This window comes from Cornus florida, unplaced genomic scaffold (assembly GCF_030987335.1).
Source record: "Cornus florida cultivar Cherokee Brave unplaced genomic scaffold, ASM3098733v1 CherokeeBrave_3.0.0_Hap2_Chr11, whole genome shotgun sequence".
Classification (NCBI taxonomy): Eukaryota; Viridiplantae; Streptophyta; class Magnoliopsida; order Cornales; family Cornaceae; genus Cornus; species Cornus florida.
The window spans coordinates 94,475,586-94,495,761 of NW_026775581.1; the positions used below are offsets into that span (position 1 = coordinate 94,475,586).

At 36.0% G+C, this 20,176-nt stretch overlaps 2 protein-coding genes across 2 annotated transcripts in view; both read left to right on the forward strand.

The window, feature by feature from the left end:
- The window catches only part of LOC132286027 (serine/threonine-protein kinase ATM), a 108,480-nt gene extending 95,598 nt beyond the window's left edge, over nt 1-12,882 (forward strand). Inside the window, exons 71-79 of the mRNA XM_059788281.1 lie at nt 272-351; nt 440-518; nt 3,427-3,473; nt 3,574-3,673; nt 4,630-4,761; nt 4,924-5,058; nt 5,144-5,209; nt 11,329-11,472; nt 12,477-12,882. Coding sequence (XP_059644264.1) covers nt 272-351; nt 440-518; nt 3,427-3,473; nt 3,574-3,673; nt 4,630-4,761; nt 4,924-5,058; nt 5,144-5,209; nt 11,329-11,472; nt 12,477-12,554 — 861 coding nt within the window. The 3' untranslated portion in view covers nt 12,555-12,882. The remainder of the gene's footprint in view (nt 1-271; nt 352-439; nt 519-3,426; nt 3,474-3,573; nt 3,674-4,629; nt 4,762-4,923; nt 5,059-5,143; nt 5,210-11,328; nt 11,473-12,476) is intronic.
- A 3,755-nt stretch (nt 12,883-16,637) lies between these two features.
- Nucleotides 16,638-19,680, forward strand: LOC132286024 (probable inactive poly [ADP-ribose] polymerase SRO2). The gene is made up of 5 exons (XM_059788279.1): nt 16,638-17,723; nt 17,902-18,143; nt 18,247-18,383; nt 18,663-18,758; nt 19,350-19,680. Exons 1-5 carry the CDS (start codon nt 17,143-17,145, stop codon nt 19,437-19,439), a joined length of 1,146 nt encoding a protein of 381 aa, XP_059644262.1. The 5' UTR covers nt 16,638-17,142; the 3' UTR covers nt 19,440-19,680.
- The last annotated feature ends 496 nt before the right edge of the window (nt 19,681-20,176 follow it).

Genomic DNA, 20,176 nt, shown 5'->3' on the forward strand with positions numbered 1-20,176 from the left:
AATTTCGGAGTTGTCATAGTGGATAATCATGGGTTCCAATGCACTACAGTTGTACGACAAGCATGTTTGGTCTTGGCTTTTTACTTGTTAAGGTTTCAAGTATTGTTGTCCATCAACACTTTACAATCTAAAAAGTGCTTCAATTTCAACATATGGAACCATGTGAAATAGAATACATTTAGAGCTTATTTATTTTTTCAAGTTCATGCTTATGTGTATTTTCTGCCTCTCATCATTAAATTTGACTAGTGTATTGTTGTTAATGTAACAGGTTGTTCCTTTTACCCCTAGTGCTGGTGTTCTTGAATGGGTAAATGGCACTCTTCCTCTTGGTGAATATCTTATTGGAAGGTCAGGAAATCACATTTCGTGCAATGTTATGGCAGTACTTTCATTACTTTGTAATGTTATACAATTGTTTAATGTTTGCAACTTTCAGCATGAGAAATGGAGGTGCCCATGGACGTTACGGAATTGGAGACTGGCCATTTCCCAAATGCCGGGAACACATGGCAAAGGCAAGTGCTATATGCTTCTTTTTCGTAAGAAAATTATTAATCATTCTTAATTTTGTTACAATTTTTATCTTCATTTTGATTTTTCGATTACTAATACACCCTTAAAGACTATGGTGAGTCACACCATAAATCCTACACGCCTATCGAAAAACTAATGTCCAGCTCCATCTCCACATCTCACCTAGACTAGTCTACACTCTACACCTCCCTACTCCACCCCTGCCCCTTCTCTCTTATTTTTCTGTGTGTTCTTTTCTTTCCCCCTTTTTCCATCTTCTACGACATCTCTGTGGCCAATGAGAATGAAGGCCATTAACCAACTGAAATGGATATCTATGATCATTGCACATAAGTTATCCTACAACGACATACAAAGTCATTCCAACTTCTTGGAGTCAGTTATATGAATTATATTTTTCCATTCTGCTCTATCTAAGGCCATAATCTTAGTCAAATCACATGTCATCATATCTTTTCTCACTAACCCTGCCAATGTTAATTGATCTTCTCCTTCTCTTAGCATTACCCTCAATGTGGACCATATCACTCTTCTTATTGTTGCATTTGGTGGCCTCTTTACATGTGTACTGACCATCTTAATTGATTCTCTCATTTTATCACCAATGCATGCTACTTCAACCATCTCATGCATGTGTTTTCTAATGTTATCATATCTTTTCTTGCCGCACATCAATCCCAATATATGCATTTCCTTCACACCTACTAGGTGCGTGTGTTGTTTCTTAGCTGCCATTTCGTCCCATAAAGTACTAACATTCCGTCCCATTAAGAATGACTTGTCAAATAGCTGTTTTGTAGAACTTCCCTTTTAATCTTAAAGGGATACATTGATCACACTATTTCAGACACACTCCTCCATTTAAGTCATTCTGCCTCGACTCTATGATTAACTTCATCCCCAATTTCTCCTTCATTGTGAATAATTGAGTCACACCTAAGTTATCCTAAAAAATGGTCAAATCCAATGCACAAGGCTCCCACCATAGTGGTGTCTGGGGAAGGTCAGATGTACACAGCCTTACCTCTGCATGTGGAGAGGCTGTTTTCTTGGTTTGAACCCATGACCTCCAGATCACAATTAAGCAACCTTACCGTTGCGCCAAGGCTCGCCCTCACACCTAATTTATCCTAATGGACAATTTTGGAAGTACTTTTTGTTTTAAATGTATGGAGAACAATAGAAGATCAAGCTATTAGTTCAAGGACTTATCATTCCATTAAAGTTGCAACATGTCCATTTTTAAGATGATGTTCTGGAGAAGACAATGATTTTCCAAAACTGAATTTGACAGTATGCCCTGATTAATGCCCCCAGGATTCAGAGTCCTATTAGAGTTGAAGATCAGATGTTCCATAGTTAATGATTGTGTAATATTGAACTTAAATGCATCGAAAGAGCAACATAAAATGAGACACAGGGAGTTCAGCTTTGGCTTGTCGAAAAAGCATGAATTTTCCTCAAGCGATTAATGATTAATGATGTCTTATACCAAGGGAATTGTCAAAGTGAAACAAATTAAGAGGAAAGGGTGGTAAAAGGAACTAATTTTACAATAGGAATGGAGATTTTTAGTATAGCTGATTTAGTTTGCTGTAAGTCCTTTAAAAAAAGAAAGGGAATTCTCAGAACAATTTAGATCTTGTAATCAAAGCTCGCTAAATTACTATAGTAAGAAGAATAAAGGGATAAATGCTTATCTATGGGATTCAAAACCCCTCCATTTTTGTGCATACATGTGTGTGCATGCATGCATGTGTGTGTGTGTGTGTGTGTGAGAGAGAGAGAGAGAGAGTGCATCTCTCTTTCAAAAACTTTTTTCTCGGTTCTCAATTCATCTTGCATTAGTCCTGTTTTCCCCAAAAGTTGTGTTGCTTTGTAAAACCTTAGGAGAACGATAAACCTTATAAACTCGCAGTTAAGTATGAAATCCCCAATTGTGAAACTAACAAAATGTCTTAGAAATTAGTGATTTGAGAAAGAAAAATGAATTCTAAATTAATGTCATTACAACTCTTGTAAAACCAATGTCAAGTATAACCTTAAAGATTAATGCCTATGTTAGAGTTCACGTAGCTAATTATATTGATGAGGTGTTGTGTCATTATCCTACTAGAATGTATCACTCCCCTCTTGTAGAGGGTCACCTTCAGGATTGCAATGCCTAAAGTACGAGAAATTTTCCATATTATCCAGATAATTCTTGAAGGATTGTTGGAATTGAAAAAATCTATAGAATAGCCTTTGATTTTGTGAAGTATCATACTTTTGTTAATACATGACCGCGAGGAGGATGAATCAACAACTCTACCAAAATTGTACCCAAAGTTACCTAAAAGGTGGGTCATGGTGATGTTTAGACTGGGGATAAGGTACAAAGTACACTTGTCCAGAAATAGCTTGAACTAGATTACTGTTAAGCTAGAATTGTTATGAGATAGATTGAAGCTTTGTGCATGCTTTCCTGATAGCCTATCTGCATTGTTCTGATATATTTATTGCCCTTTCTTTCGCTAAAACTTGAATCTTAATAGGTTTCAATTCTTCTTCTTATTTATGACTAGTGGGGTGTCACACCCTTGGGTGAGAAATAGGGTACAGTTTCATTATCTTGTATTTTGTAAAAATAATATGAGGAGAATAAAGAAGAAATTTTGGAAGTTCCAAATTAGTTTTCTGGTATTGAAGTATATATATATATATATTCCTTGTGGTAACTTGTGGGTATAATTGCTCTAGTTTACAGCATTTCTAACCTATGTTCAAACATCAAAACTTGCAAATGCAAAATGTAAATGGGTAAAGCAGGTGAATAATTCAAATATCAATTACCTAAACAGAAACAAACAAAAAAATGGTTCTGATTTTTTTTTTTTTTTTTTTTGGTAGGAACAAAATAAGCGCAAGGCATTTCAAGAAGTCTGTAAGAACTTCAGGTTTATATACATACATATATTTTTTATTTTTGTAAAAAAATACCTGGCACCAATAATTTAAGCGCATTTTGTTGAATTCCTTAATTGACATATCTTGCAGGCCTGTTATGCATTATTTTTTCTTAGAGAGATTTTTACATCCAGCTGATTGGTTTGAAAAGAGACTCGCTTACACACGAAGTGTGGCAACTAGTTCAATGGTGAGTTTATTGTTCTGTTCTTATGATAGGAATTTTGATCTTTCATCTACTTGAACAATGGTGAGGTTATTGAATGTTTAGAGGAAGGGCACTTATGACCATCTGCATAATCAGGGGCGGGCCCATAAATTTTAAATTGGGGGCCGAATTAACAGTAAAAAATAAAAAGAAATATATATATATAGATAGATAGATAAAAACATATTCTTTTTCTTTATAATAGAATTTTCAGAAGGTGATTCTAAGAAAATTCTTTATAAAGTAAAAAACATTCCATAAGTCATCAAGTGCATTTATTAAGAAGCAAAATAGGTGTAACAGTTATATTTGAAATTTTTTTTGTCCATTTCCTTCAAATGTAGATTTTCAAAAAACAAGACTTAAAATGATGCTTTTATAAGTTTTGGGGGGCCGCATATAAAATCGTTTTACTACTTTGTGATTCACTATTTATAGGAGGCCTATTTTTTAGGGATTTTGATTTTTTTTGGGTTGGTTTTGGGGGGGGCAACGACCCCTTGGTCCCTTAATAGTTCTGCCTGTGTATAATGTCAATTTTCCTTCAAAAACAAGTTGTTGGACATAGTAAGCTGTATTCAAACTGTTTCAAAGATTGTTGGACATGGTTACTCTTAATTAACTGTCCTAAATAATGAAATGTACTTCTAAATTATTGACGCATTTTCCAGGAGTATGTATGAAGTATCAGTGTCCGACACATGTGGCATCTAAATAGTGTAAAACACGGACACGTCACCTTCATAGAAGGTTCTGTGTTTCTTAGATTGTGTTGAATCTCTTTTCGTTTTTGTTATGTGATACTAAATTTAATATTCTCACTAAAAGTAAAAAATATATATATAAATGCTTGGTGATCAAATCACCTAACATAGACTAAAGTTGAGATGAGATTTGTTGAAGTGATTCAGAGAACTGAAGCCTTCACTTGAGTTCAGGTTGGTTACATCGTTGGACTTGGTGATCGACATTCCATGAATATCCTAATTGATCAAGCCACTGCAGAAGTTGTTCACATAGATCTCGGTGTTGCCTTTGAACAAGGGTTGATGCTCAAAACACCTGAGCGTGTATGTTTCTTTTATTCTTTAATACTTCTTTTTTAATCTCACTTTATGTGTTTGTCTGCTTCATCCTTGAATGTTTCTTTTCTACTTTCACTTTATTTTTTTGTATCCGTCATTATTTTGTATGACCACTTTACCTCTAATAGTTAAAGCGACCTTTGGTAGGTTCCATTCCGACTAACAAGAGACATCATAGACGGTATGGGTGTTACGGGAGTGGAAGGAGTTTTCAGAAGATGTTGTGAGGAAACTCTCTCTGTTATGCGGACAAATAAAGAAGCACTGCTAACCATTGTTGAAGTATGATTTATAGGAAATTTATCTTCTTAAAGTATGATTCATTGGAAATATATTTTTTCTGACAGCATATGTGAATTCTTTGCAGGTTTTTATCCATGATCCTTTATATAAGTGGGCTCTATCACCTTTGAAGGCTTTGCAACGTCAAAAGGTCTTTCAGAACCTCACCCTCATCACAATTTATATGCATATGAAATTTGGCACCTGCTATTTGCCTTTTCAGGACAAAGAGGTCATAGCAGATAGGAAGTATATATGCTTTTCAAATCTGAGACATGAAAAACATCTCAAACTCTATTAGGGAAATTACAGGCTAATTTTGACTCTGCACTTTCTTCCTTTTTCTTTTTCTTTTTTTCAATTGATGATCAATCCGCTTAAAATGCCTTCATATTCATTTGAAATTTGTTCAAACTCATGAGATAGAGAGAGAGAGAGAGAGAGAGATCATGGAGGCTACAGAGATTTTGTATATTTCATATATCAAACCCTAAGCCTACATAGGCTTATATAAAGATACAAGACTAAGCTAATAACATAAGGGCCCTACAAACTATATGTAATTACATAATGACCCAACATAAATATATATATATATAAACATTCTAACACTCCCCCTCAAGCTGGACAATATATATCAAATAATCCCAGCTTGGAAAAGATAGTCCTTAACCGGTTATGACCCAATGCTTTAGTAAACATATCAGTTAATTGATCTTCAGACTTCACGAATGGAGTAGAGATGCTCCCACTTCATATTTTTTCTCGAATGAAATGACAATCAACTTCAATATGTTTGGTCCTCTCATGAAACACAAGATTTGATGCAATGTGAACTGTTGCTTGATTATCACGGAACAATGGTGTAGGAGCTTCAACTGTTAACCCAAGTTCTTTTAGAAAATGTTATATGCATGTCAACTCACTGGTGGTATGGGCCATTGCCCTGTACTCAGCTTCAGCACTGATCGGGCTACCACCATTTGCTTTTTACTTCTCCATGTAGCAAGATTTCCTCCTATAAATGTGCAGTAACCTATAGTAGATCTCCTATCTGAAGGAGAACCAGCCCAGTCAGCATTTGTAAAACCTTCTACCCTGAGATGACCATTTGATTTATATAGTAACCCAAAACCTGGAGCTTGCTTGAGATATCGGATAATTCGAAGAACAGGAATCCAATGTGGCATTCTAGGAGCTCCCGTGAACTGACTTACAACACTAACTGCATATGAAATATCAGGTCGAGTGATAGTGAGATAAATAACTTTCCCAACAAGGCGACGAAATCTGCCCAGGTCATTAAATAGATCACCCTCATCAGATACAAGTTTTGTAGTTGAATCAATAGGAGCATCAACCGAACGACCACCCAACATACCTGTTTCTTCTAATAAGTCCAACACATATTTTCGTTGTGATAAACTTATACCCTTCTTGGATCTAGCAACTTCAATACCTAAGAAATACCTAAGTTTACCCAAGTCTTTAGCGTGGAATCAATTTTGCAAGAACAACTTCAACTTAGTAATGCCTTCAGAATCATCACCTGTTATCACAATATCATCTACATACACCACAAGAAAAATGAAGCCAGCTTTAGTGCGTTGGTGAAATACCAAATGATTGGTCTGGCATCTGTTAAGGCCAAATTCTAATGCCGCCTCAGAGAATTTTCCAAACCAAGCCCGTGGAGATTATTTCAATCCATACAGGGCCTTTTTAAGGCGACAAACAGTGTAACGATACTCCCCCTAAGCAACAAACCCAGGTGGTCACTCTATATAAACTTCTTCAATCAAGTCACCATGCAAGAAGGCATTTTTGACATCCAATTGAAACAACGGCCAGTTACAATTGGCAGCAATGGAAATAAGTACCCGAATAGAAGAAATCTTAGCAACAGGGGAAAAGGTCTCATCATAATCAACACCATAAGTCTGAGTGTATCCTTTTGCCACTAGAGGAGCCTTCAACGGCTCAATTGACCCATCGTGAAGGTATTTAACAGCGTAGACTCCCTTACAACCAACCGTTTTGGAGCCCGGAGGCAAGGGAAGATCCCAAGTCCGATTACGGTAAAGGGCATCCATTTCATCTACCATGGTTTTGTGCCAATCCAAATTAGAGAGAGCATCCTTCAGAGTCTTGGGAACAAAAGTAACAGACATTTTGGATAAAAAAACAAAATAAAGAGGATGAAACATTATGGTAGGAGACAAAGTTAGAAATGGGATGTGCAATAACACATGACCGAATACCCTTACATAGAGCAATAGGCAAATCATTAGGCATAGTAGATGGCGTCGGATCCGAAGACTCTGAAGGAGATGAAAGGAGCAAAGTAGGCGGTCGAGGTCGTCGAGTATAAACCTGCAAGGGGACAACGGAGCGAAGAGGTGCGGGAGCAGGAAATAGAGAGGGAACAGTTGGCATAGGTGGCTCAGGAGTAATATCGAGAGGGGTAGTAGAATCATAAAAATATGGGAGAGACTCAGAAAAGGAGACATCAGCACTAATGAAATAGTGTTGAAAATGAGGATTGTAGCAACGATAACCCTTCTAAGTGCGAGAATACCTAAGAAAAACACACTTAATGGCACGAGGGTCGAGTTTGTTAAGACTGGGCCCAAGGTTATGGACATAACACACACATACAAAGACCTGAGGAGTAAGATTAAACGATATGGAGTTGGGAAAGAGAATAGAATGAGGAGATTTCCCTTGTAACACCGACGAGGGCATCCGATTAATAAGATGACAGGCTGTAAGAACAACATCACTCCAAAAACGTTTGGGAATATGCATATGGAATAAAAGGGCACGACATACTTCCAAGAGATGACGATTTTTACGTTCAGCTACTCCGTTTTGTTGAGGAGTATAAGTACAAGATGATTGATAAATGATGCCTTTAGCATGAAAATAAGTCTCAAAAGGGTTCGAGAAATATTAATGGAACATCCAAATTGAGTTTTTATTTATTTGGCATTGTCAGAACGTAAAACTTTAACGGAACATCCAAATTGAGTTTTTATTTCTTTACGAAATATTTGAAAAATAAAGAATAACTCTAAACGATTTTTCATTAGAAACAACCAAGTTATATGAGAATGATCATCCACAAAAGTCACAAAATAATGAAATCCATTAATAGAAATATGTTTTATTGCGCCCCATACATCTAAATGAATTAACTGAAAAGGACTAGCAACACGATTAGTATCTCTCGGTTTGAAAGATACACGACAATGCTTACTAAGTTGAGATGCTTCATAAGGCATGGACTCAACACGACCAAGACTGGGGACTTGACGCTACAAAACTGATAATGATGGGTGGCCAAGACGATAGTGCCATTGGAAAGGAGACAAAGATGATTGAAGAGCCGTGGGAGATGGTGCAATATCAAAGTAATACAAGCCACCTACTTCATGTCCCGTACCAATCTTCTTGTTCGTCTTGAGATCCTAAAAAATACAACAGGAGGGATAAAATGTAACGGAGCAGTTAAGAGATTTAGTAATTTTGCTAATGGACATCAAATTAAAGGGAATTGAGGAACATATAATATAGAAGAGAGGGACATAGAAGGGGTGAGATGAGTGGTTCCCATATCCAAAACTTTAGTTGATAAGCCATTAGCAAGAGTAACACTTTGAGAGGAAGGAACAAACTAAAAATCAGATAAGAGATAAGAACTACCAGTCATATGATCGGATGCGCCAGAGTCAAGAATCCAGGGACTCTGACGAGAGGACAAGAGACATGCAGGTGTACTACCTGATCGGGCAAAGGAAACCATGGAAGATGAGGTGGAAGGCTGTTGTTGAGACAAACTGAGCATACTCATTGCGGGAAATTGTTACCGTAGTAGGCTCAACAGCCACTTGTGGAGCAGTTGGTGTGGCAGAGAAAAAAGAATCCTCTTCATTAGAGGTCACTTGATGTGCATAGGAAGAAGGTGGCGGCTTCCCATGAAGATCCCAACAGTAATTGAAAGTGTGATTAGTAAGACCGCAGTGAGTGCAGATTTCCGAGTCTGTGCCTCTGCCACAACCACGACCATGGGTAAAACGACCGCCACCGCCACGAGAAGAATGATAACCACCCTGGTTCACAACTAAGGCAGAACGTTCACTGCTAGGAGGAGCAGTGACACCACTTGAAGCGCCGCTAGATAGAGTAGCACGCTGGAGTCTGGAAAACATATCAGAAAGAGAAGGAAGTGCAGGGCTACCCAAAATCTGTGCTCGAATAGATTCATATTTTGGTGACAACCTTGTGAGAAACCGAACAGCATTAAAATCCTCACGTTGTTGTTGCATACTCTTCACATCAGAGGTGATGGGCTGATACAAGTTCATTTCTTCACAAATTCCCATTGACCGTGAGAAGTATTCTTTTAGACTGTGTGTACCTTGCTGGAGGTCAAAGAATTTTCTGCGCACCTCATAAATTCTGATGATGTTACCGGTACCTAAATATAGTTATTGGAGTCGGTTCCATATCTCCTTGGCAGTGTCCAAATACAACAAGTTGGAGCTGATATGGGGTTCAATACAATTCAGTATTAAAGAAATGATCTGAGCATCCCTTTGTTCCTATGACCTGAAATCTGCATCACTGTCTTTAAGTTTATCCTTAACCAAATGAGAGCCAAAGCCTTTGGCTTTGAGAAAAATTGCTACTAACTTGGCCATAAAACATAGTTCTTGCCATTGAGCTTGACCGAAGTCATGGGAGGATTGAAGGAAGCAGAAGATAACAGGTCTGAACTGGCAACCATGGAGAAGAGAACAAAAAAAAAAAAATCGAACCTAAGAAAAAAATGCAAAATCTGTATTCTGGCCAAATCTAGGCAAACGGGTCGGATCTAGGCAAACAGGTTGGCTCTGGTCAGCCGGCTGGATCAAAATCAGATCTCTGCTATCCCATTTTTAGTAAACTAGGGTTAGAATAGCATAACCATGTAGCCAAACACAATTGTTCTTCTTCACAACCTCACAGACGCCGACAAGCACGCAGCAGAGGTGATGGCGACGGCAATCCAATCATAAGCAGCGGCCGAATCAATAAGCAACGACACCACACCGAATCAGAACCTCTGCAACTTCCAGCCAAAAGAAAACATGAATCGACGAACCTCACCTCTGCCAATAACGACAGTAGATGCCGGCGAGCTCTCTAACAATCAAAGCGGCAGCAACACGAGCCGCCAAACGGGCTTCAGATCCGACGACGACGAATGAGGCTTCAAATCCGACGACAACAACGAACGAGGATCCTTAATCCTGCCGGTGACCAAACTTTTGGCAGAGACACCAACACCACAATCGCGATTCCGATCGCGATTCTAATCTTATACAAGAACAACACACTTGCAGTTTCCCACACCCATGAATTCGTATAGCTCTGATACCATGTTCAAACTCATGAGATAGAGATAGAGAGAGAGAGAGATCATGGAGGCTACAGAGATTTTGTATATTTCATATATCAAACCCAAAGCCTACATAGGCTTATATAAAGATACAAGACTAAGCTAATAACATAAGGGCCCTACCAACTATATGTAATTACATAATGACCCAACATAAATATATATATATATATATAAACATTCTAACAAAATTCATGATTTAAAATGAAAGATATAACTTCATAATATGGCAAAGTGAACAAGTGGTTGGGAAACTTTAAAGAGAAGACTAATCCACTGATGGTAAGAAACTGAACTGTCAGAAATATTACCTTGGGAAACCAGGAAATTGCTGACAGAATATTTTTCATGTCATCATAATTTGTCTTTGATTTATTTTTTTAATTTTTTTGGTGGATTGGTAAATGTTCTAGCAAATTGGATTGCATGCAACAACTATTATGAAAACCTATCATATTGTAACTTAGCCTTCAAAGGTGAGACAACAGCCCTAATCAGTCACATAATCCATTGAGGTAATACCATAATTTGATACGAGTGTTTTAAATTAACGGGCATTAAACAAAGTTCAGCAGGTAGAAGTCACTAGTCAAAATTTATCTTCTTCTTTTTTTTATATTACCATATGAAATTGTTAAATATTTCTGATGCAGGAAGGCAAGTACCTGATATTTTACATCCATTTTCAAATTCTTCCCTTCTCGAGTTACTGACTCATATATCTATTCTATGGATACCAAGTCTCTTGAGACAAATGTATGATATATGTCGAACATTTGCTTACAATATGCATATATTGCTCACTTAGATTGTTTTTAACTTGACAGGAAACAGATGATGATTTGGATACAAGCTTGGAAGACTCAGAAGACGAGTATGAAGGAAACCAGGATGCTACACGTGCACTGATGCGTGTCAAACAAAAGCTAGATGGATATGAAGATGGTGAAATGAGAAGTGTACATGGGCAGGTAATTTTCTAGGTCAATACCACATGCATTGACCTGATTCCAAATTTTTACCACTCTTGCCTCCTACCTCCTTTCGGTTGATAAGTTTGGAAATTTAGTGTGATCATCCTCATTTCCAGTAGATTGCTATATAAAGTAATATCGTAGAACAAATATCATCATTTGATTACAAGTTCGTAAGTCCATCTGACAGCATATTACTGGGTTCTAAAAAGGGGGAGAAAATAAAGGATATTGTTATGCTACTTCTGTTTCTTTATTTTATGAACTTGAAATAAAGCTCTACCAAGGGCTGTAGCCCAGTAGTATTTCCTCTACCTCCCGAAGTGGAAGGTGAGGGTTCAAGTCCCCTAAGGACAAATGGATGCGTGAGTTCTTGCCAAGAGAGGGAGGGAGGGAGGGAGTCTGTTGGAGCAAGAAAACAATTGAGTGGTCTTTTATCCGTAACAATATCGCCATGCAAATGGTCACATCTAATGAGTAAATGGCTGATTCTAAGTTCCTGAAAATTTAAAATAATGGTATTAATAATAAACTGGTAGTGAACCTAATGATGACTCTTTGAAATAGCAACCACCTCTTTTAATAACAGTAAAATCTTGACACATGTCTTAAACCTGATGGAGATGGCTCCATGGCATGAAGTTTTGGTGGTTTTTTAAATATATGTTTTATAATTTAATGTTTTCCAGTGATGTCATTTACACAAGAATGATATCAGCTAGTTTCCTTTAATTGATTGTCTGATTCTAATCTCCAACACTTTACTCTGATGCATTTGCTTTAGTAAGCCAAACCGGACTTCAGAAAACTATTTCCATTTTGTGGATTCCTGGCTAACTTGTGAGCTATTTTATGTGGAAGGCAGATAGTGATCTTTTGAAGTTTATTTGGTTTTGAGATTGGATATGCTTAACACTTAAAAGAGCAAGGTTTCAATTTTTTTTTTTTTTTTTTTTTGATTCCTTTATGTGCCGAGATTAATTTGATTTTTACCATTGTAGGTTCAACAACTTATACAAGATGCTATTGATTCCGATCGTTTGTGTCATATGTTTCCTGGATGGGGAGCTTGGTTGTGATAAATGATAAATCTCAAGTCACATTGGCTCTCGAGTCTCAAATAGCACCCAATCACATTGTAAAGGCGGCTCTTTTTACTTTTACGTTTTTTTTATTTTTTTTTTCTTGTAATTTTTGTCGAGTGTTTTCCTCCTATGTTGTTTGAGGAGCAAGGGTTGGGTGTATTTGATGATGTATATATGATATATGCTCCTTTGTGAAATGATCCGTGTAAAGTTGTATAGAGGGGATTATAATTTCAAGCAGGAATGGATAATATTTGTAATATTTTTTCAGTCATAGTAGTCATAATCAAGGGAGAGGCCTTTGTGGTGGTGTTTGAGTTGAGTTACTAAAATTTGTCGTTCCTTACAACAGGAAAATGATGCAAATGTCTTGGGCTTGTTGGCCTTGGGATGCTTTAAGTTTTTATGGATCTTTTCCTGTTGTATGTCCTTGGGTCTGTTTGGCTAGCATCCTCCTTGTACATTTCCTATATTAATATATTTGCTTGAAATTTCCAAATATATATATCAAATTAAGGAATTTTATAAGTACTACGTGTACAAGCATGGTGGTGGGGGTATAACAGAGAATTGGCCTGCCTGCACTGGGACTTTCGGCAGAGAACGTAAGTTGTAATTGGCTGTCTCGAACTCATGTCACAAGGCAACGAAAATGTTTCAAAAACTAATATTTATTTCAATTAACCATTAACTGTCTTGCCGTTGAAAAAAAAAATGTATAATATTTACTATTACTAAAATTTACAGTTTAGGAATAAAGAATAAATTTTTCAAATATATACCATATCATTTATTTGGTGTGTAGCACCCCCGAATTGGCGTATTTAAAATAGGAAATTAAACTAAAACTTTAGACATATGGCCCAAAAAGGTGATGAGTGAGTGAATTAGTGAGGTTTTGACATTTATAATTGTACATCTATTTTATGATATATAATAGTGAAATTCCTCTCAATTCTAGAGTTGTATGTAAAATATTGTGTTGTTGTTTTCTTCAATATGCGTGTAATTGATGATGTGATAATAATGGTGCACCGAATATGATGAAAAAGGAATTTAATTTTCAACAACGAAGCAAAAATTATTTGGAGCTATTTTAATTTCCCTAGCAGAATTAATGTTAGCTTTATAGAATGTTGAAATTTTCTCACATTGTTCTCTCTCATTTGAGACTAATTGGCAAACTTACCTTTGTCCCTATGAATTATAGATTCCCTTGATAAGGTACAAATCATATATTGAATGAAAAAAATTATACTAGTTGCTTGCTTATAGAGGATTCTAATAAGACTGGTTAGATTGGTTGTGACAAATTAGAGGAGGCCAAAAAAGATTAAGTTGAGGATTTGGAGTGTTTTAATACAGCTATGCTTGCTAAAAGTTAGTGTGGAGATAACAAGGGGAAAAACAAGGTTTAATTTAAAGAAAGTATTTTTCTGATATTCAGACTACTTTATCCCATGCTGAAAAATCTCACAATCAATCATGGGCGTGGAGTGGTAAGAACACTTGCAAGAATAATAAGTTGACTCTGAGTGCACAAACACTTGATTCAACTTACAACAAGGCCACATCAGCACACCACAAAGGTTAAGATCATAGCTCGATCTTATCAAAACTGAATGACATTCAAACTCTACCATGCATACATCCAAACTGCAGCGTCTCCATCTCCAGGCCACGTTTCGGTTCATGAGTTATCAGTTTTTGGCATGTGAACCAACAAATATATTATATTTTTACACAATAACGCTCAAATCACTGTGACAGTGATGCAAATTTAACATGTAAAGTTTTGTTCGCATACACATCAACTCACGTTTTTTTTTTTTTTTCTAGACAAGTTATTGATAAAAATATTTATAAATTTGAGTTTTCGAAATTAAATCAGTAATATCACCATTCTGTCCCACCGGCTTGCTTATTTTGTGAAAATCACTTATAAATCACTTTGAGAGTGATGCAAATTTAAAAAATATATTCTTAGATTTCATTAATTAATTAATTTAACTAATATATTATTTGAATATATATATATATATATATTCAAATAATATATATAGCAGATCAAATCGAATTGGACTCCCTAATTGAATCGAATCGAATCGGATTTTGACAGCCCAATGCGTGAGTTAAAAATTTATTTTTTTTCAATCCGTCACCAATCGTGAGTGTAGATGAATAAAATCGAATCGGATTCGATTCGTAAATTTACAGATTATTTTTTTTTTCGGAATTATTTATGGGTTAATTCTCCAAATTTCCTTGACAGAAACTCTAGATGGATGGGGAGAGATCGTATGGCATATGACATATCTCATGACATGTTGAATGTTATGGTCCAAATCTCCTTCTCAGAAAATCAGGTCTCTTCATGGATGGATAGAGAGAGAACACGTGGCATGACATATGGCATGACATGTGGTGCATGTTGGGATTTGAACTAACCGTTCCGACGAAGTCTTCCTTATCCTTCAAGATAAAGGTAAGGGCTAAATTGGAATTTCACCTTGTTCGAAACACCGCAAAAGGGCTTCCAACCGCCCAAGCCCACCACCCCATTATACAAATATATTATATAATCCTTAATCCGCATGAGCATAGTTCTGAGCTACTCCATTGCGGTATAATAGGTTTAAACAAAATTAATGTAAATTAGTCGGGTTGTAACTGAAAAAAAATTGCATATCAAATAAAGCAACTAATTATGCATATAAGATAATATATATACACACACAATGTACAACGTGGTGTTATGTGTATAAATAATTTAGGTTTAAGAGTGTTTTTTTTAAATCATTTTATAAATTTACTCTACTTAATGTAAAATATTATTATTGTTCTTAATTTAATTTATGTGAAAAAAAGTATAGCGGAAATAGAGTGAAGATGTCATTTCTTTATATATTAACTGAATATAAATTAATTTTCTTCATGTGTACTATGACTATTTTCATATTTTGTCAAGATAAATCGACATCATGAGTAATTAGTTTTTGGCTTGGGAACCAAGAAATATATTGGAGAGACATCATTAATCAGTTTTTGACTTGGAGACTAAGAAATATAAAGACAATTGTTTTGAAACGGAGATAATTTATTTTTACACAATAACATAACATTTATTTTGAGATATTATTAAACAATAACACTCAAATAACATGATAGTAATGCAAATTTAACATTAAAAGTTTGGTTCGACGCATAGACGTACGCACTTTTTTTCCGACACATTATTGATAAAATATTTATAAATTTGTTCCACCCGGCTTGCTTCTTTTGTGACATACTACAATGAAATTAGATTGAAACAATAAATTTAAAAACAAAACAAAAAAGTTAATGAAAAAATAGTGACTCTTATAACCTTTTATATTAAAACAAGAAATTCACTCAAGTTTGTACGGCCGACCTCCTTACCTCATAAACACAATTAGACATTTTGTAAAATCATTTCAAATCGGATGATAAAAAGCAAAACTCTCATAATTCTGATCTGAATTAATATTATCAAAGTATGGCATTTGGCTTTTAAAAAACTTCAAACCCCACCAATAATTGCAGCTAGGAAAAGAAAATGAGGCGAAAATCTCTACAAATATCACCTACACTAAAAAAATTAACATCTGTGGCAGGGAAATTAAAAATAATAATAATAAACTAAAAATAAACATCATTTATTTATGGGTTAATGGTCCAAAATTCCTTTTCAGAAACTCTAGAGCATTCATGAATGGAGAGAGATCATGTGGCATATCTCATGACATGTTGAATGTTATGGTCCAATTCTCCATTTCAGAAAATCTAGAGTCTTCATGGATGGATGAAGAACACGTGGCATGACATATGACATGACAGGTTGCATGTTGGGATTTGAATGAACCGTTCCAACAAAGTCTTCCTTATCCTTCAAGATAGAGGGAAGGGCTGGGTTGTAATTCCACATTGTTAAAAACACGGGCTTCCAAACCTCCCAAGCCCATCCTATTATACGGATATTTATAAATATCATAAAAAGGCGGCGCACGAAAACAGCAATATGGTCCACCGCCAGTACACGCAAAAAACAAGGCACCGATTCCAAAACGTGAGGCGGTTCCGTTGGTTTTTATATTACTCTCCCTCCTCTCCAAGTAACTCCTTCCTTTCCTTAATCAATACCCTCCACGCGTATATATATATATATAGCATTAGCCTCTCTCTCCAAACTTTGTCAACCTCCAAAATCTCTCTCTAATTTCCTTGCATATCTTGAGATCTGATTTTTGCAAAACTTCATCTTTCTGACTCACTTTTTCAATTTTGCTTTTACTTCCTTCTCTGGTGAGAATTTATTTTATTTTATTTATATTGGTTTGTTCTTCAACTATATCCTTCAATTTTTCTGGGTAGATCTCGATTTCTATCCTCCTTGTAGATTCAAAAAATTTCTGTTCATACCCCTTTTTTTTGGTATCTCTATAGGTTTTGGCTATTTATTGATTTAAGTGTTTAAGCTTGTTTAATTTAAATTAGGATTTGGGTTAGTTTCATTGACTCCAGCTTTTGTTTCAAATTTTTTGGTTGTGTTGGGAATTCTGTTATGGAAAACATGAGAGAACAAAGTCGGTCACTTTCAATTCCAATTGGAAGCAATAACGAGTATGTAACTGGGTTTAGCCCATTTAGCACAAGCACGCATTCTTTAGATGATCCGAACAATCATTCGGGTTCGTCGGGCTCCGGGACTGTTTATGATGAAGAAAACCCATTAATTTCTGATTGTGAAAGTGGGATTTCGGGGCCACACGGTGTGCAATCTCAATTAAATATTGATGGGTTGATCAGAGTAGATGAAGGGGACCGGGGTTTTGAAATTATCCGGAGGAGATTTTTTTCGGGTTTGGGTTCTATTGGAGCTCGGAGCAGAGTGGTAGCAATGCACAAAAATGCTCGTTCTGGCTTCACCGGAAAAGCCCGGTTCCGTTCGTTCCAAATTTTCAAGCAAGCTATGGAGAACAAGTGTGGTGGCAATGCCAATGTGAAGTTTGCTTGGTATGGTGCTTCCAAGGATGAGATTACAAAGATAATTTCTCATGGTTTTGGTCATTGTGGGAAACCTGAGAGCAATGGATTGTATGGCTGTGGCATCTATCTCCATCCCGAGAATTCGCCTCTCGAAAGGTTAGCAAGTATTTCAAACATTTTTCTTAAATTATTTTGCATTATCATTTAATTGATAGTGATTTAATTAATGTCTGTGGGTATTGTTTTTTAGTGTGTAATTTCTTAAAGACTAGATCGTTTTTTTTTTTTTCTTTTCTAATTTTGAGTAATTTTTGTTAATGTACTTGTTTTACAGTGTGAAATCTTCCATTGTTGATGAGGATGGTGTGAGGCATGTACTGCTTTGTCGCGTAATCTTGGGGAAGTCGGAGCTTGTCCATCCGGGGTCCGAACAGTGTCATCCGAGTTCTGAAGAGTTTGATTCTGGTGTTGACAATCTTTCAGCTCCTACAAAGTACATTGTGTGGAGTACTCACATGAATAGTCATATTTTGCCGGAATATGTCATAAGTCTCGAAGCTCCTTCTAGCTTAAATGGTAAGGAATTGGACATACTTTTCTGAGTTAATTTGTTTTTAATATTTTTCTATAATTTCAGAATTGTTCAGGGTGTAACATTCTTTTTTTATTATTTTTTTAGGGTTGCAAACGATTCAGAATCCGTCTACGAGACCAAATTCACCTTGGATGCCATTTTCTGCTCTAATATCTGTGCTTTCGAAGTTCTTACCTCCTCATACCATCGGTTTGATCTCCAAGTATCACAGTTATCATCGAGTAAGTATCTATGACTCACATTTGTGGTATGATTCTAGAATATGTATATGGATTTGTTTGGTTGTTGGGAATAGAAAGGAAAAGGAAAATAAAAATTGTCTTCCTCCGTTTTTTCCATGTATTTGGTGCTGCAGGAAAATTCGATCCCCCTATACTAACTATTTTCTCCATAAATACTTCCTTTGGAATCATGTCTAGCTTCCCGGCAACCAAATGAAGCATTAGGTATTTTTTAATTTTTCTTTTTTCTAATTTCGTTATTTCAATTCTCTTCTTCAGGAAAAGAAGATCTCACGGCATGAATTGGTACGGCGAATCAGACAGTTGGCAGGGGACGAGTTGTTGGCTGCTGTCATAAAATCATTCAGGGACAAGGTATGACCTTCTCTGGTGAAATAGATGCTTCTATTAAACAATGGTGTGGGAAATTGGATCTATTTTGTTTGACGAATGTCAAATATGTTGGATACTTCACTTCAAATGAACTTATAATGTTTGTTTTCGTGTTTATCTTGGATGTGGTTGTCTGAAGTCTGCACAGAATTGTAGTACTAACAACGGCATCTTTAAGCTAATTAAACAATGAACATGTACTAAGACATTGAAGAAATGTTATCGTTCTGAACACGATCTGTCCATTTGTTTTGAGTTCTCATTAAAACCCCCTCTTTTGTAGGCTATATTTGAAAATTTAATCAAATATCAGTAAAATGCTGTAGGGGCATGTCTCCTGACTTTATCTAAGCATCTCGAATTTATAGTTTTATGGAATATTTCATGAAATTATATCCGTCTACATTTTGATTTACCCTGTTATTAAATTTTAGCTTCCGACAGTTCTTTTTCAAAGAGCTCTGTTTAACAAGTTTGATCCTTTGTTTCATTATATTTTTAACTTTTCCGTGCCCCTTGTTATGTGCACATATTTGTCATACTGATTGAAAACTTGTGTTCGCTTTTTTGCAGAAAATTAAAGCATCAACAAGATTTTCAACAAATAGCAGCTCAAATTACGGCCCAACAATGGAGGGGAAGAAACTCTGCGTTGCAGGATAATTTTCTTGATCTGTGTTGGTGTGGGGAAGCAGACGACTCTCTTATCGGCGAATTCAAAAGAACTTGTATGGTTAGGGTTAGGGTTAGGGTTAGGAGCATCAAATGACAATGTGATTGCTAATGCTTTGACAGTAGACTATTGCTTTCTTTTTGTTACAATTTGGCCTTGCGACGGTTGTAATTGTGGAAACTATGTTGTCAGTTTTTATTTATGATTCAATGAAAGAAATTTTTTTCATTACTTGAACACTCAGATGCTTGTATTTTTGAAGTCGCAAATTTAGTACGGACACGAATTTTCGAATATAACAAATTTATGTGATCTTTTTTCCCTAATGTTTGGGACATTGCTTGGTTCAATGGTAAAATATTGAACGGACTAGAGAACTAATTTTATGCAAAATATTTCCCCCCTCCCAGCATCCTGCATAAGGTAGTAATGTATCAGCTGGTAGATGTTGGAATGCTACAATATACCTATTTCCTCTAAGAGAAATGTTAGGCAAATAAACAATCTCACCATTTTTAAATAAAAGAAAAGGCAAAAAAGCCAATACAATGTCCAATGATAGTTCTGTCTGCATGGATGGTAATGAATCTTTTATGCTCCTAAGGGATAAAATTGAATAGAAGGAAGCGAAGAAGGCATTTATTCTTTTTGTTTGCTTGAATGGAAGAGGAGGAAAGGAGGCAACATCTTACATTGTTTGTTAGGAGAGATTGTGGGAGAATGATTA

Excerpts from the sequence above, each read along its gene's own strand:
- LOC132286024 (XM_059788279.1), top strand. The coding sequence starts at position 17,143 with ATGGAAAACATGAGAGAACAAAGTCGGTCACTTTCAATTCCAATTGGA. Across the intron at positions 17,724-17,901 it reads GAGAATTCGCCTCTCGAAAG|TGTGAAATCTTCCATTGTTG; the intron begins GTTAGCAAGTAT and ends CTTGTTTTACAG. Across the intron at positions 18,384-18,662 it reads AGTATCACAGTTATCATCGA|GAAAAGAAGATCTCACGGCA; the intron begins GTAAGTATCTAT and ends TCTCTTCTTCAG.